We start from the raw sequence: 18613 nt of genomic DNA, 5'->3' as shown, positions 1-18613 counted from the left end.
GAGCTAGATTATATTCACCAGAACCAACCAAGTACCCTGTACACAGAAAAAATTAAACACATGAATTGTTAGGCTTCAGTACATATTTCATATAGTCTGTTGTTGTGGTTGTTGTTTTTATTCTGTGCTCAAAGTTGAAGCATTTATTATTATAATTATTATTAACACAGCCATTCCCATTAGGGCTAGTTATTAGTTCAGCTTATGCTCTAATGAATTTGCATAGGTGCCTTGGCTTGTATAGGTATGTGTTTTATAATGCCTTGGATAATTTATTTTAAATGGCAGTGACGCAACACACACTACAGCATATTGTGAGAAGTTTATGTGTATTCCATGATTCCAGCTAGAAGCACTGAATTTATCACAGCTTCATAATGATTTAATGAGGAAACACTTTTAGTGAGTCTTATTGACTTGTGTGTTATAATCTGGAGTCTTATAAAGAGCCACAATCTTTCATACTCATATGGTTTGGAGGCTTTTGAGCAATATTTTTTGAACAGTGGTCTACTGTATTGTTTCTGTCTGGCAGCACTCAAGGTTCTCAGGTTGCAGCACAGAATTACTTGCTTGATCTTTGCCAATGATCACTGACATTTTAATTTTTAGCCTGATGGCTGTTTTTATTGGTTTTCCAGTACAAAGGTCACACTGCTGAAATTGGAGCTGGAAGGTTGTGAACATGTCAGCCTAAACTCCCAGTAAGCTTCTTACCACAACCAGTTGTTTTTTCTGGAATGTGGATGAACCTTTGAATGCAAACAAATGTTCAGAATCAAAGTGTCTGCAGCTTGTCCCCTCTCAGGACCCTTTTTTTTTTTTTCCAGTGACGTTAGCCAGACAGGTTAGCGCAATCGGGTACGTGCACATGCGTTCGCAAAGCTCAGTTAGCTCTGAAGTGTTAATTACTGACGCATGGCGGTGTATAGAGCGTCACTGGAGCCGTATGTTCTCCCCAGTCCCATGTGACACCTGGCAGAAGCAGGTCTCACTGACCCTAGTCATTATCATCATCATTTCCATCATTGTTGCCCCGAGTCACAGCTCAGTGGCAGTTTTCGCTTCCTGTGCACAGTGTAATCACAGTGAGATCTGTGACTTTCTCACCTCTTTTTATATATTATCCTTCCTTTGAAGGCATGGATGGAATATATGGAGGCTGGAAAGCAGATGCTGAACCCTGTGATTGATTTTTAGCATCTCACTAATGTGTCTATCATAGAAAGAAGCTTTAGTACTAGCATGACAGTTAAGATGCTTTATTAGTTTGGAAAGTCTCAGAAGTTTGTTTGTTTATTTATTTATTTATTGGCTTCTGGGAAACATATGGACCCTCTTGGATTACAGAACAGATTTATTTTAGACATTGGTTCCTCTCAAGGTTTCTTGTGTCTATGTCCATTGTTAAAAGTGCTATACAAATAAACTGAATTGAATTCATTTGAATTGAATTGAAGTAGAGCTTTAATAACAGATTATCCTGTTCAAATATTTACACCCCCATGACTCTTAATGTATCAGGTTGCATTTTTGAGAATTAATTAATGCCTGCAGCTTACATACAATAGATGTGTATGAATCCCTGCAGTGTGAAAAGCTGGATCTCAATAACATATTGTCACCTCTGGAGAGGGGTCAGATTCACAGAAGATTCTAAGCAAAGCAGAACCTGAAAGATTTTTCTGAAGAGCAGTGTTATCTATTTTGTACACAGCAAGAGGCCTATGATTAGCCATCACAAAACACTCACTGATCATCGAGGTATCAACCCCCAGTATTAAGACTCAAGCATGTGTAAACTTTTAAACTGGTTAATTTTTTAAAATTTGTTCTTTACTGTCTGTACTGTCTTGTGGACTACATGTACACATCTATTATGGGAAATAGTTGCACTTTTTTATGACCACCTCAATTATTTTTTTAATTATTAACATTTTAAAGATTATATAGCACATGTGTAAACTTCATGACCTCAGCTATATATCAGCTGTTCAGTAAATTCCATCATAATGCCCTCATTTGCAACTGTATAGGTTTTAAATTTTTGTTAAAGTACACACCATCAGCATTTACAAGACACACTGTCTGCAGAAGGCAAACTTCATTATCAAAGTCACCTCTCACCCTAATCATGGACTCTTTATTCTCTTCTCATTAGGAAGGCACTACCGGTGCCTAGTGCACAAACAGACTGAGGAATAGTTTTTGCTACTGCTATTGAGTTACTAATTTATGGTGACATGCAGGTGCTGGTACACAAACGATATATATATAGAGAGTCAATACTGTTTGTAATAAAATGTCCATTTGAGTCACTTTAACACAGTTAAGGTTGTCTAAGTTGACACAGATCAATAGGAGGGTTAACCAGGTCTTCCTCCTGCAGAGGACACAGAAACGCTTGGAAGCACTTGGCTGTTATTGGGATAAAATCTTGCAGGCTGGGGTTTATGTGCAATATATTTTAAATTAATTGGCTTGGGCAAAAAAAAAAAAGCATTTGTTCTACATTATGTCACATGGCTTGTTATATTACAGTGGAACCTTGGCATACGAATTAAATTCGTTCTGCAGGCGAGTACTTAAGGTGAAAATTTGTATTGCGATGCAGATTTTCCCATAAGAAATCATGTAAATGCAGATAATCCATTCCAGCCACCCACCATTGTGTCAACAAAAAAAACGCGTGAAAAATCAGGTAGCTTTTGGACGCATAGTTTCAGGTTCGGTTCTGCAGTGCACTTCCTGGTCCACATGACAGGATTTTGACATTACTATTATTTTTCATGTAAACTATGCTCTGATTCAGATTTAACTGTCAGCGTTAAGTCGCCCTTAATAATATCTTCACTCCATCCCAAGCCCCTGTATTTAAAATAATAAAAATATACTTTATTATGTTAATAGTAAAGAAATAATAAGCAAATAACCATATGTAGACTTGTCCTTAATTTGTTACGGATTGAAGTCTCAAACCTAAACTGTTCTGACTGTTCTCATAATCACATGAGTCAAGCAGTATTTAGGTTATTAATCTTAATTGTCCTGTCACTTGAAAGAATTTAATCTAAAACTAAAAAAAAAAACCAATGATACTTAATGTTAACTGCAACTTCTAATAAAACCAGGAAGTGCTGTTAATATGATACCTAGTGTTTTATCTACCCCAGAAGTTCCAGGATATAAAGCTCCAATGTCTAAAATAAATCTGTTCTGTAATTATCAGGGGGAGTCCATGGACATTAACTTTTATACTGGATGCTGTCCTTGGCTACAAAAAATTGGAGACAACATTTTGAACTGCTACTTGCCCCGAAATTTAAAAGGACATATTTTACATACCATTTCCAAGCATTCGGGAAACGATTACTTGTATCATTTCAGCATTTTTCTTTCTTTCATCCTTTCTCTGTCGCTGCTACAGCACAAGACTCTTGTTAACAACTCACTGCTTTAAGCTCTTTTTTATTTCCCCACTCCTACAGGGCATGTGAGATATGCACATCGAGGACTTGTTCTCTCTCTTTTATCTGTTATAATTTACAGCAGAAATATATTAAAATACTCAGGAGAGCTAATATCAATCTCTATTAAATATGAAATGATTGAGGACTAAATCATCTTTAACACTTGATCACATTTTATAACAAATCTCATATTTAAGACTTTAGTTCAGCTTGCTGGCCTGTGATGTACATTACATGAATGTAATCAATGTAGTATATAGTCATAATGCTTTTTGGACCTGCTGCTTTGTGCATAAATTTAGAAAATGGGGATTGTTAGCTTATCTGATTAATCTGATTTTTCCCCCAGAGGCCAAAAATGAAATTTCCTCCTTTTTGTTTGTCTTTGTCACGTCACACTCCATAGTGTTGATTACTAAAATAAGAAGAAGAACTGATGGCAAGAAGCCTTTATTATCTCCAAACATACATTACAGCACAGTGGAATTATTTTCTTCGCATATCGAAGCTGAGGAAGTTGGGGTCAGAGCACAGGGGCAGCTATGATACAGCGCCCCTGGAGCAGGGGCCTTGCTCAGTTGCCCAACAGTTGAGATTGGTGGTGCTGGGTCTTGAACCCCGATCCTCCGATCAACAACCCAGAGCCTTTAACACCATTGCCCCAACCACCACTGCCCTTTACTATGAAGCTCATATGAAAGTAGACATTCAAAGTTTTAAGAATTTTAGTTTTTCATAAATATATCTGTTTTTATCTAGCCGACTAGGGACAACATATTCATGGAAAAGTTTTTAAGGTATTTTTTTCACACAATTATTTTCATCTTCAAAGCAATTGATGATAAACACATTTCTGCTCTCTGAGTTGCCCTAAGCACTTGTTAATAAGCATCTAAAATTTGAAAGGGTTATCTTCAACCACTAAAACACACGTCTCACTGAAAACCAATGAGTCCTGACTCGTTTTTATCTCAGACTTGTGGCCAGAAAATAATTCATTTGTTTATACTGATTAAAAAAAGCCCCATAAGTTGATTTCCATTTCGCCAGCCATCTGGAACGCCATTGAACTGGTAAAAAAGTTAAACCGATTGTATATTAGAAAACTGCTTCAGTAACCATCCTTTATTTTCAATCAAAATAACCTATTACCAGACACAAAAAAACTTTGTGCTTGACAAACTACCTAAATCATTCTGTTTAGAAGATGGTGAATACATTTTAGTTAGATCATCTGTGTAAGTATATAGTAATACAGTACTGTGTACAGTATCAAGCATCACTATTAAAACAGGCTTTTATTATAGATGTCCAACTTTCTTTCCTGTTCAGAGCTTTTAAAATCTGTGGCAGTCACAATGTTTACATTAGATGTTTTTTTTTAGATAAATAGATACACACAATTCATGACCATAATGTGAAAATGAGTTTCTTTTCACTTTAGAGTCTGTGCAAATTGTAAAATTCAGTGAAGTTGCATTAAAAATGCTTTTATGCAATTAAATAGCTGTTTTAGTTGCGCACACATTTCAAAGCAAATCGTGTAGAAATCAGTTGTGTCGTAATACCATGAAATAACACAATCTAATAAAAATCCAAAAATTTTAGTAGGTCATCTGAGTGGAATAATAAATCGGAGTAAAGCGTAATCTATAAAACATGTTTTTATTAATATTCTTTGCTGTTCAGAGCCTTTGTGGCAATTATTTGTGGCATTCAGAATATTTGTAATAGATAGCTTTTAGATAATTAGAGGTAAAGGTTTCAACTGCACACACACTTTGATATTTGTTTTCAGTTATTATTATTGTTGTTGTTGTTGGTGGTGGTGGTGGTGGTGGTGTTATTGTTGTTAATAATAACACAATCTAAACAAAGTCCATTCATTTTATTAGGCCACCTATAACCTGTGAAACAGTTTTTTATTTTAGATGTCCAACTTTATTTCCTGTTGAGTTTTTTAAAATCTGTGCCAGTTGTAACGGTCACAAAGTTCGCATTAGATAGCTTTTAGGTGATTAGTTAACTATTTCAATTGCAAACACATTTTTAAGCGAATTGCGTGGAAATCAGTTGTTTGCTATTAATAGCTTTAAAAAAAACCCATGAAAGTCCATAAATTGTATTAGATCATCTGTGTGAAATCTGTAAGTATATTAGGGATGAATTTATAAAATAAATAATTAAATAAAAAATTTATATTAACGATTTCTCAACTTTCTTTCCCATCCAGAGCCTTCCAGCTATCCTGCTTCTTCATGCGCTGTCTGAAAACGAGGGAGATTGGAGCATTCTTCCTCTGTTGCCTTAGTAAGTACACTTGCCCCATCTGTGCTCATTTGGCCATTACACTCAAAAACACACAAACACACACACACACACGCACACACACACACAGAGAGAGTGGAGCAGATGCAAATCATAAAAATACACTGAAATGGATCCAACTGACTCCATCTGTTGCGATGGATCTTTTACTGCTCAAAGGAATGGAGATATAGATTTATTAGCATCGGTCCCACATTATTTGTTAATAATGATTCTCAGTAGATATTGATCATTCAGAACGCAACAAAAATGCTCAGCATGCTGACCGAATATATGATATAGTATCGTTTCTGTTTTTTCTTTAGCCTTTCTTCTCACTTTGGAAAAAACTCCTCATGGGTTATGTTTCTTGAAGAGGAAACGAACATAAAACTTGGGAAACTTTACAGCGTCCTCCAAAAGTTTGAGCGCAGAAAAGTAAGTGCACATTTTTTTAATTATAGAGTCCTGCGGTGAAACAAGGCTTTAGCGGTTAACACATTTGCCTCAAACCGGGAGTTGAGGGTTTGATTCTCTCTTACGTGCAGAGTTTGCATGTTCTTCAGGGGTTTCCTGCAGGTTCTTCTCCCCCAGTCCAACGACATGTGTTGTAGGCTGACTGACAACTCTAAATTGTCTGTAGTGGGTGATTGTGCTCTGCAATGGCTTGGTACCTCATGCAGTGTCCCCTGCCTTATGCCCTGAGTCCCCTTGGATAGACTCCAGGTTCCCATTCACCATTTGTAGGATAAGAGCCACAGACCATGGATAGATGTGGAACCTTTTTGGTCATGTAATCTTTTGGATCTCTTATATTTTGCATCATTATATAAGCTTTAGTGATTTAATCTTCCAGAAAGGAAATCTTCAAAAAGTAAGGTTCATTTCTGTTGTAGGCTTTGTTTATGTCATGTCTTATCATTGGTGTTTTTCCTCTATTCTTACCAGGTGTTCTTTTATGTCTGTCTAATTGTAAAGTCTTTTTATGCAGTTCTATTGATTAAGTTCTAAGTTCTTAAGTTCTAAGTTCTAGTTGCCGTATCCTGTCTTTTCCGGAACGGAACCTTATTTATTTTTTTTAGTATTTGGTGCAATGTTGTTTAATCCTTTCTGATATGAACTTTGAGTCTTGGTTCCAAATAGCACACTTTAGAGGAAGCCCCATACATACAGAGGGTTTTTCCATTCTCTCCACTTTTAAAAAATATTCATTGTGTAGACAGAGATGTTTTTAAAATAGGTTCATCCACATGAGCAAGAAAAACTATTTCAAAATGCTCACACAAGCATGCCTACCCAGTAGGTAGTGACAGTTTATCATAAATAGTTTCCCCAAACCCCTCAATAATTATATTAAGAGAATTTTTATTGAATGTTAGAGAAATGACAGTGTGAAAAGCACCAACATGGCCAAACGTTCTAAAAATAAAAATATGGCATACACAAGAACTGATGATAAGATGAAACCAGTACTTTACAGTTAATATAAAGTCAAACAGACCTAGGAGAATAAAGTATAGATGCATGGACCTGAACTGAAGATTTTTACAACACATAGGAATTCACCTACATTACTGGCCCATATCACTTACCAGTTTCTCCAGGATTGTGGGATTGTTGCAAAGATTTCTAAAAAAATGCAAGCATTTTTGTCTGCAGCAATCACAAATAAGAAAACAAAATCTTAGAAAAAGACATGAAGCACATGATATGGAAAAGTCAAGGTACTTTCTGTTTGCAGATTAAATTCATATTATGCCAAAGTGACATTGCTTATGCAAATATATTAATAAAATGTGTTACTCTGATGAGATAATAACATTTCAACAGATATAGCTGAAAGATTAGCCTTTTAAATTGTCGCATTTATATCATTTACAAATAATATAATGCATTTACAAACACATTTAATAAAAGATTGTGTGGACCACAGTCCAAAAAATCCATACATTAAGACAAATAACAGTAGAAATTCAATGAGAACAAAAATACATAGGTGTCTATGGTAGATGACACTCTGCAGTGGCTGAGCTGCATCACTGGAATATTTTAGTCATCGTTTTGTCTCTGTGAGTTTGTCTTTTTGGAGTTTTGTGGGTGTCACTTATGTAAATCATCTGTGCCATAAAATTGCTTTGCATACCATAGCAAATGGAATTTTTCATCATATGCACATACAGACAATAGTATGAACAAAATCAGTGTTAGCAATTATTTTCTGTTTTTTCTCTGGATTGGACAAAAATATTTTGTAAGTTTGCACACAACTCTGGAAAATAAGTATTTGCACAACTGACATAAAGGGAATGTGGATCATGTATACAATAATAAACTGAACAGATATGATACTGTTGGCAGTTAGATGTTTGAAATGTTGGGCTTGTTAATAAAGTGTCTGGCAGATTGTTTATGAGGAGGCGAATGCACATGATGTGTGTGTTAAGCTGTAGAGCTTTCAAGGCTGACCTTCGAGTAGCAGTAAAATTTGACAGGCATGATTGTCAGACAGCAGCGTTCTGCCTATTAACTGCTAAAAAATGGAGAAAAGACTCAGTTTTGCTTAAGAAGTTCTGTAAACACTGGCACAAAACAGATTGACAGGCATTCAGGCCTAGAACAATGAGCAAGCAGGGAGTCATAGTGGCAAAAATATCCATCAATAACAATTTTTTATACATTTTATAGAGTTGAAATCCCTTGATGTCTCCTTTAGGCACTGTAGAAAATGCTGTGGCTGAGATTGTTTTTATAATACATAACAGGTCTGCATTTTGGTCTGACAATAGACTCATGGGTTTTATTGGCCTGCGCTTTTTATACCTTTGTAAATCTTTCTGTAAATCTTTTGACCTCGATTGCCTTTAAATATTTCTTGCAAACAGAATCTCTTCCCAAAAAAAAAAGATTACAGTAGTTTGGTTACATCGCTGGGGATCATGTGCACACAAGCGCCAGGCATAAGACTAGCCTCGATGATTGACGAGATATTTTTGCTAGACAGCAACTTTACAGATATGCAAGCGTGGATTTGAATCCCAAATGAGAAAGTATGTATTGGAAAAAAGAAAGTAAAGACGATGCCTTGAAAAGAACCAGAATCAAACCTGTGCTGTTTCTGTGCTAACACTGGACTGGCATTGGATAATTGTAGTAAACAGTAATAAAAAATAAATAAAATAAAATAAAATAAATAAATACATAAATTATGTATTATAAGCATATTTAAGAGTTGGTCAATATTTGTGGCTATTTATAAAAATCAATTAATGGAAAGGATTTTGAAACTTTTAATACAACAATAAGAAGAAGAAGAAGAAGAATATAATTTTCCATTAGAGATGAGAGCTGGTTTTAAAATTCCCAGTTTACAGAGAAGGAAAGCCTTTCTAAGGCAAATTTCATGAAAGAAATGTCATAAAAGGCTTAAATTTCCTCCTTCAATAGCATTCTCATACCTCTCATTTACCATTTGCATGGGAAGTTTTAGGCACTAAGACACTCAACGTCTTCCAGCCGGGTGGCGTTTTATTTCTGGTGCTAGTCAGCGATCAAAAGACTTAGAAAATGTAGTAAGATGTATCTCTCTATTACACTAAAGGTATTTTATTTCATTATTTTCTCTCTCTGGGGGATCAGCAAGTAAATTGCTTTTAATTTCAAATTAGTCAGTCGTACTTATTTTTATTAGAGTATCGTTTTCTCAGATTCCTGGTCATTTCTTGCTGTATGTACTTTACTCATGTTAACATATCATACTCATTAACCGCTTTATTAGGAACTTGTTTGTGCTCATTCATACAATTATGCATTCAACCAATTATGCTGAAGCAGTGCAGTGCATAAAATCATACACAAACCAGTCAAGGGCTTCAGTCAGCTTTCACATCAAACACCTGAATGGGGGGAAAATGCAATCTCAGTGACTCTGTGATGTGGTTGTCAGTGCTAGATGGGCTGATTTGAATATTTTATAAACGTCTGATATCTGATATTTTCATGCAAATCAGGCTCTAGCATTTAAACAAAATGATGCCCAAAAAACCCCTCTTGTTGAAGAGAGAGGTAGGAAGAGTACTTCTAGAAAGACTGGTTCAAGCTGGCAGATAACATGAAGGCTCTGGTAACTTATAAGAAATCACTCTTGACAACCATGATGAGCAGAAAATCATCTTTCAACACTCAGTGGGCACATACTCACCAAAAACTGGACAGATGTTCAGATGACTAGCCTCAAGGCTCAGGAGATGTTCAGGTGTTCCTATTAAAGTGGCCGGTAAGGGTAGTTCAAGCTTCCATGCTGTTGTAGTACTCAGAAATGACACCATTGTCTCTGGTGATTAAAAAAATATATTCTGTCTATTGTGTCTCTTATTAGTGTCTGAATCTCTGTTTTTTTTTTCTTTGTTGTTGTTTTGTTTATTGTTTTTCTCCGGTATAACTTATTCCTATTCCTTTCCCTAATCTATGTTGAGAATTACTCTCACTGCCCCTGTTTTCTGTGCCTTTAGGAGTGGTTTCTTGGTAAGCCTCTTCACGATGATGAATCTACCATCATCCACCATTACGCCTTCGCAGAGAACCCGTCTGCCTTTAAATACCCAGACTTCAGTGCAGGATGGGCTCTGAGCATGCCTCTCGTCAACAGGTCAGAGTGAATCTCTCACTTTTCAGCTCAGCTAATAACATTATAAGGCACACTCACTCACTCTCTCTCTCTCACACACACACTCACACACACACAGATTGAAAGGCTTTTATATGACTAGCCAATTACTAGGCTACAAGACATTGCCATAGTTTACATAAAGTCTTGTTTTTACCAGAAATTGTGTAAGGCTAATTCTATGAAGTCATGTATCCATCTGACAATTGTCAGAGCTGTAGGCACTTTTATTAGCAGCCAGAGATTTAGCTAGGCATAGAACAAGAAAGAACAGATCGAATTTCTTTTCAACTATAAAACACTGATAATATCTTGTATACTGGATGCACTTTGAAGCTCAACTTTTTGTTCGTTCCGAAGACATAAATGTCTTTAAAGAAAGTAGTGTCTCAAGAACAAGGTCTAGATTATGGGACGAGAAATCATGGAGGCTGCCAGGAACCTGCAGAAACTGAAGCAAGGGGAGTTTGTGCTTGGAATGACCTACCTGCTGATCAAACAACTGACCTTTCGGAAATTGGTGCACAAAAGATGCACAATATTTTTTTTTTACTTGCACACACATGACGAACCAATTAGAATTTCACTTATAGACCAATAAACATCATCAAAGCTGTCGATTTTACCTGCAGAGATAGAAAATGGTTCTCCAAGAAGCCTGGAAAGATCTAACAGCATACAGTATTTTAATGAAGAATTTATTCACAGTTTAAACATGTGCAAAAATGATTTTATATATATTTTAATTGGTTATTTTATTGTTTACTGCTTAGTATGGCAATTAATATGATATTTAGTAATGTCATATTAGCAATTTTAGACATGTTTTTACTTTTTAACTGGGTTTATTGTTCAACTCCTAGATTTCTGTGCAAGTATTTTGCTTGGTTCGAAAAGCAAATTTTGGCAAAATTGCGTATTGAAATCTGCATACTGAACATTTCCAGCCTCTCTGACCTTTAGTTCTGATGGGCCCTGACTTCACAAACGATATGTCATTATGTGCAGTGATGGGAGGAAAAAAAAAGTCCAAACAAATAACATCAGGTGACAAAAAAAAAAAAACAACTGATTTTAACATGTAGTCATTTTTCCTCAGGAAGTAGAACATCATTCAGTAATCAGGTGGGAATAAATAAGTACACCCTTCCAGCTCCAATTACTATCTTTAAGAGAGTAACTAACAGCCAGGTGGTACTTATATTAGGTGGTCCAGTATTAGTTAATTATCTAGCAGTGTAACTACCTCTATAAAAGCAAGACCTTTTGAAGTTTTATGTTGTAGAACACTTGGGTCTGTCTCTGCATCATGCCAAGAACAAAGCACATCAGCCATGATCTCATGGTTATAAGGCTTATATACTCCATCTCCAAACTATTCACCATTGTACATAAAGAAGAATTGTTTCAAGACAGTCTTCCCAGGAATGGGCTAATTTCTTCCTCATGACTGTAGTTTTCTTTAGAAGAGAGACAATGGTCTAAACAGCTTTATATAGAAACTCAGCAATCTTTGGAGAGGTAAAGTTTGTTATCACTTGAAAAATAACAAAACTTCTTTTTAAATACGAGTTGCTAATCTCAGCAGAGATAAAAATAAGAGAGTGGAGGGTCAGAATGTACCACAGCTCATGGGAACAAGTATATTAAACTGTCCTGACTGGTTGATTTCAGTTTAGCCCATACTCTGAGTACAGAGATATAATTTGGACATGCCAAGTACCGGTTTTATAAGTTAATGTTCCCAGAGAGGCACAGCTGTCCAGGGTGTTAGGGAAAGGCATTTCTACATTTCTAAAAACACTTAGCAGGATAAAGCTTTAGTGACTAAAAGAACTAAATAATTGGGCAGAGATTGGCTATCTGTATCAAATCAGCATGATTTCCATTCCACCTTGCAGTTCCTTCTAGACAGCATTTGATTCCTACTAGGGATCATTTTATTCTTTTACTCGAGAAAGTCTTTGATTCCTTCTAGATGACACTTCATTAGTTTTTGGCTGCATTTGATATTTGCTAGACCGCATTTGATTACTTCTTAACAGCAGATGATTCCTTCTTGAAGACATTTTAATTTAACAAGAAAAAAAAAAAAACAGACTGGCGGCTAATTCTGGGTATATTCTTGCCACCAGCTCAGTGTTCTTGTGATAAAGTTTGAATTAATTTCAACCCAAAGGTGATGAATGAATGAACAAATGAAATATTAATTAATCCTTCTATCCCAAACATGTTTCAAATCTGGTCTAAGGGCACAGTGATCTTGGTACTGCAGCAGGTAGCTTACTCTTCTTCCATCAAACAGTTTAAGAGAGAAAAAAAACATTTAACAACTTGAACAAATTGTAGTTAGTGCTGCTAAGAGAGATGTTTATCTTAAATCCATTCATCTGTCCAGTTTTCTTCCTCTTTTACTGGTAAGAATCATGGTGGCAACAGGCTGAGAAGGTTAGTGCAGACTTCTCTGTTTCTGTAGTCCAGCTTCTCCTGGGGGATCTCCAGACATTCTCTGAAAAAATAATGTGGGTCTATGGAATCAATCCATACCAGATTACCATACTATACCATACCATACCATACCTCATACCAGATTCAACTAATGAGATAAATTCTGTATAGCTGTATTAGGGCAGGCCACATCACTGTTGTATTGTATGTTGCTGTCCATGGTGCTGAAGCTGTGCTGCAGTCAAATTCTCAGATCTCATTTATCCATTGTTCATACACATAGTTTTGCGCATAACCTTTGCATACACACACACACACACAGAATGTGATTTATCTTGTACATGAGGATGTGTATACTGTATATTTACACATACCGCTGGCCAGGCATATACAAAAACCCCTTGTGACAGAAAACAATAATTTGAGTAAACTGATTACAAGGAGCTCTTAACACAATTATTGTCAGTCATGTCAGCATAATCAACAGAGTCATTACTTATTGAAGTACTCACAAGTGGCAGACTGGTGACACAGGCGAAAGATGAGTGTGAGATGAGAGTGATGAGTTGATTTTGTTTGCCCAGTGTAGTTTTAGTTCCAGAAATTTGAAACATTTCCTATCCAACTATAAGCCAAACAATGGCACACATCATGTGCATTCATATTGCTCATAGCTCAGTGGTAGCTCAGTGTTTAAGACGTTGTATTGTTTAGGGGAAGGTCACAAGTTCAAATCCCAGCACTGACAAGACACTGCCCTTGAGTAAGGCCCTTGTATATGCATAGTGCAAACTAAAAGAATGTTTGCATTTATTTATTTTAAACAAACAACTCACAAAGGTGTTACACAAGCTTTTTTTTAAATTCTCCTTTGTATAACAGTTTCCATATTTCATTATCAGCCAAATACATCATCTTAGATCTTCTGACATGCGTTATGTTGTCCGTAACAAAGCATTGCCACAAGCAGGCTACAAGTCTGTTTGCCATATATGGCAAATTGGGGTGTTTCTTTATGTAAATGAGTGTGGCTATGCACAAGCACATCAGTCTATAATATGTCCAGTTTATTATTTACTGTTTTGTATAACCAGTACATTACATACATGGTCATTTCCTTCATTTAGAGCTTGATCTATGCACATTTTGATAAATGAAAGCCCTGAAGTTTTCGATCAATCCTGCCACCCTATATTAAATGCTGGCAGGTTTTCAGTGGAGTGACATTTTTATCGTGTCAAAAAAAATAATGCAAAACTCACAAATTAGAATTATTAGTATAATAAATTGTCAATATACATATCACAGTATATGGTGTAATTGATTCCATGTGTATGCTTAATTAAGTGCTTGAAATACTAATGGACTTGAATGGATTTTTCATTTCAGGCTGTCCAATAAGGTACAAGAGCAGCCTCTGAAGTCCGACTTCACCATAGACCTCAAACATGAGGTGAGCTGAATTGTTGTATTGATTTTGCAGACTTTTTTTTATTTTTTATTAAGACTTCAATCATAAAGCTCATGAATTTAATATCTTATTTTTTCATTTAAATCCTCTTTGCTGACTACTGATATTTTCTCTGTACTTGCAAGCACTCTCATCTCTCATCATGTTCTTTTTCATACGGCTTTCCACCCAGACAGCTCTCCAATTTTAAATAGTCATGCTGCAGAGTGAAGGACCTTTTCAGATCGGCAATGCCACTCTGCCTCTCTTTCCATCTCTCTCTTCACTCACTTCTTTTTTGTTTGTCTCCTGCAAGGTTCTTTTTTTTACTCACTATCACTGTACATCTTTAGTCCTCTCCCTCTTAAATTAAAATAATACCTCTATCTTACCTTTTTATCTTTCTTTTTCGATTTCTTTTATACATCTCTGGTGTCTGTAGTCTTGCGTTTGGTGCACAGGGCTGAATTTTTTTTTTTGCCTCTGGGTGCACTGTGAAAGTCATATTTTCTTGCCTATGAAGTTACATGAAAAGTCCTGAACTGTCTGAAAACGTTTCCATTAGTTCCAACCCATAGTGTGAAAGTAAGGTGCTAGAATATGTCTGGAATATAAATTCTATTTGGAAGTTAGTAATGTAGCCACTAGCTTTGAGCTTTAGGATTTGCACATTTGACTCTTCAGTGAATAAATGAATTTGGATTTGAGGTTCTTTAAGAATTTGTCAGGAACAGTATCAAGAAGTTGAAGCATTATAATGCCTCAGTGAAGGTTTTGAGTAATCAAGGACAAGCTGAATGTCTCTTAAGAGTATGTCTAGGTAATTAGACTTAGGTTTTTAATCTTGAAGACATTTCTTCACTCACCCGAGGTGTTTCATCAGTTGTTTTGAAAGGTGAGAAATTCCTCACTGATTCTCACATAACACTGGAATGTGGAGGTTTTTCTATAGGGCTCATAGGTCCCCAATCTGGGGGAAAAAAGATCTCATAGAATTTATTTAATTCAAAAGTGTACATCAGGTCAGTGTGAATGGATTAAGTTACTCTAGCACGATTTGTTTTCTTGCATTCAACATATTTGCTCCTGTTCTGAAGCGGTGATGTTATGCACTTGTCTTGTTCAAGCCCCAACACCTCCAAGCTGCCTATACTGGACCCTTGTGTAAGGCCCTTAAGGCTCTTTGCTCCAGAGCTGATCCTGAACTCTGACTCCAGCTGCTGTATCAAAATCATGGGCCATTATAAACTCTGGGTAAAAAGAATCCTGGTTTATCTCGTTTGACGTTTCATACAGCTCATAATTTACCCAGGGTTAACAGTTAATCCTATCCCCTTACACAGACTTACATTTTATACAGCTGAACAATTGAGGGTTAAGGGCCTTGCTTAGGGGTTTGGTGGACCTGGGTTTAAAGCTCACAACCACTAAGCTGCCACATAACCTTCACATAATCTAACACTGTGTATCTTAAACCCTGGAACGTTTTATTTGTCTACTTGTACCATCAACAACCATGAATGAATAAATACAGAACGCGACCATTTTAAATAAAGGCTTGTCTTGCAGTTTCACATCAGTGAGAAAAATAGGCTTGACAATTGGCTGATCTTTAAGAAGTGGGTCTAAAATTAAAAGGACAGGTCTGCTGTTCTGTGCCCAAGCAACTGTGAAATTGTTATCTTTCTCAATTTCGTAATTAAGTTTGGCCTTTAGTTTGTTAACCAGGAATTCAATGATATCCAGCTTCTGCTGATTTTTCTTCAAATACTCAGTTATTTCTGACTGTCATCCACTTTGACCTGAACATACATTTCTGTCCAGAACTCTAAAAATAAAACTGTCTCCTCTTCTCTCCAATCGACACGTTTTTCTATCACCAGTTGACTTCATTTTTTTTTTCTTTTACCCTACACGTGATATGAGACACACGCTGTTCAGTTTCTGATCGAGTGTCTGTTGCTAAGCATCTAGTAATAATATTCTAACATCACATCATTTCGCACTGTACCCAGGGGTTAAGCACAGCCTGAAAAGCCTTTTTTCTTTATATTCTCTAGTCATGACTGGAAGAAATTACCTAAAAGTCAGTTTATTATTATTAATGCACAGCCTGGATGAATTAATCATCTTATATCAGTAAGATGAGAAAAATAAACAGCAAATTGGTCCAAAGTGAACAATTTAAGTATTAATTGTCTGATCCTCTAGAGTGCTGACTTCACTGTCATTAAATTGCATGTACACTACCAGTCAAAAGTTTGGACACACCTTTTAATTCAGTGTTTTTTGTTTAGGGATTTATTTTCTACATTCTAGAACAATACTGGAGATTTCAAACTATGAAATAACACACATGGACTTAAGTAATCCATATGTAATGACAACAGAAAACAGTCAGTTGTTATTTTAAGACACGAAGGTCAGGTGTTCTGGAATAGTTCTTGCAAGAACAGTATTGTCCAGTGCATTTGCAAAACCCATCAAGCCCCATGATGAAACTGGCTCACATGAAGACCATCCCAGTAAAGCAAGACCAAAACTGACCTCTGCTGCAGAGGAGAAGTTCATTTAGAGTGACCAGCCTCAGAAATCACCAATTAACAGCGCCTCAGATTAGAGCCGTTATGAAGGCTTTACAGAGCATCAGTAGCAGACATATCTCAATATCAACTGTTCAAAGGACATTATTGTGGATTTCGGCCACCTTCAGCATTGTTTTACAATGTAGAAAGAAATAAACATCGGGAAAGACCATGGAATTAGAAGGTGTGTCCAAACTTTTGACTGGTAGTGTATATTTCATGTTGTCTTTTTTTTAAGTTAAGCTGAGGAATTTGGACTGAAATAAGAAGGCAAGAAGTTATGACGTAATAACTAAATGATATTTTTGTTGAAAGTGATATATCTGAAAATAATCCCAAATCAAAGAAATAAGGGGTCTAATATTTAAACACTGATGGTATTAGTCACTTGCTACTTACAGGTGAATAAGTGGTGTAAAGTGTTTGTGTGTGTGTGTGTGTGTTGATGTTCTAGGTGGCGCTGTATATCTGGGATGAAGGTAAAGGGCCTCGTCTCACAGCCGTTCCTGAACTGTGTACGTTGCCGGAGCATTCGCCTCAAGCTCACCACTGTGCCACTACTGTTAACACACACTCACCGCTGTGTGTAGGTAAACACAACATCTAGCAAAACACACTTAGTGTCTACACTCAGCTCACACTCCTCATCAGTGAATCAGTGTTTGTGTATTTATTTATATTTAATAAATAAATTGTGTATTTTTGTATGTATGTAACATCAGTAGTCATGTGCCACATATCACAAAAAATAAATATATAAATTAATTAATAAATAAAAATGCAATCAATTAATATACTTCTGGATAAGTAACACTACTTGAATGTGGTGAATGCTAGCTTACCATGAAAACTTTTTTTTTCATTAATTAATTTTATTAATTAAATAAATTGATTGTATTAATTAATGTATTAAAACTGCTTAATTTTGTAAAAAAAAAAAAGTATAAAAAATTAAAAAGTATAACTGAATGAATGCCTAAATAAATTAGGATTAAGAAAAATATAATAATAATAATAATAATAATAATAATAATAATAATGTATTAAACATGAACCTCCAGAAATATTGCAATATTTCATGAGAAACTGCATGGCAGATGTAAGCCATTCATATTAACTTCACACTTTCACCTTGCTTTAGCACATGTGACATGGCATTACAAGGACACCAGAGGTAGAAAGTCCCGGTTTAATCTTGTGCAAGTCCTGAAAACCAGACAAATTTTAACCGGCTGTGATTCTATACACGTCTCATTCACATTCACCTGCAGTCCTGCTTCCTGTGAGTGCTAGTGCCCTTTTGTACTCAGTATCCAAGTATCGCTAATGAAGCTTCCTCTTTAAAGGCTGGGATAGAAATCATGTTAGCTCCTGTTATTAAGAACATATTGAACATGTCCTTTTTGAATAGGTTGAGAGCTTTTGGAATAATTTCTTCTTTTTTCTTGATCTGATTAAAAGCTTTCAGCGAACCATGAATCCTAATAATAATAATAATTTTAAAAAGTTATTTAACTAAGTAATTAATAAGTTAATTAACTAATTAATTAATTATTTGTTCATTATTATTAGTGTTATTATTATTGTTATTATTATTATTATCATTATTATTATTATTGTATGGGCATTGGTGGCTCAGTGGTAGGTTTCTCGCCTACCATGCAGAAGGCTCGGGTTCAATTCCCAGCCA

General features: G+C 35.8%; 1 protein-coding gene across 1 annotated transcript in view; it reads left to right on the top strand.

Moving 5' to 3' along the window:
• b3glcta (beta 3-glucosyltransferase a) overlaps nt 1-18613 on the top strand; it is a 158182-nt gene that overhangs the window by 89689 nt on the left and 49880 nt on the right. The window contains exons 5-9 of the mRNA XM_058414233.1: nt 5704-5780; nt 6104-6215; nt 10286-10422; nt 14278-14341; nt 17378-17509. Of these exons, the coding sequence (XP_058270216.1) occupies nt 5704-5780; nt 6104-6215; nt 10286-10422; nt 14278-14341; nt 17378-17509 (522 nt within the window). The remainder of the gene's footprint in view (nt 1-5703; nt 5781-6103; nt 6216-10285; nt 10423-14277; nt 14342-17377; nt 17510-18613) is intronic.

The sequence above is a fragment of the Hemibagrus wyckioides genome, linkage group LG17, assembly GCF_019097595.1.
Source record: "Hemibagrus wyckioides isolate EC202008001 linkage group LG17, SWU_Hwy_1.0, whole genome shotgun sequence".
NCBI lineage: Eukaryota > Metazoa > Chordata > Actinopteri > Siluriformes > Bagridae > Hemibagrus > Hemibagrus wyckioides.
Note: the sequence above shows the minus strand (reverse complement) of the source record. Positions and strands in the feature narration are given on the sequence as shown.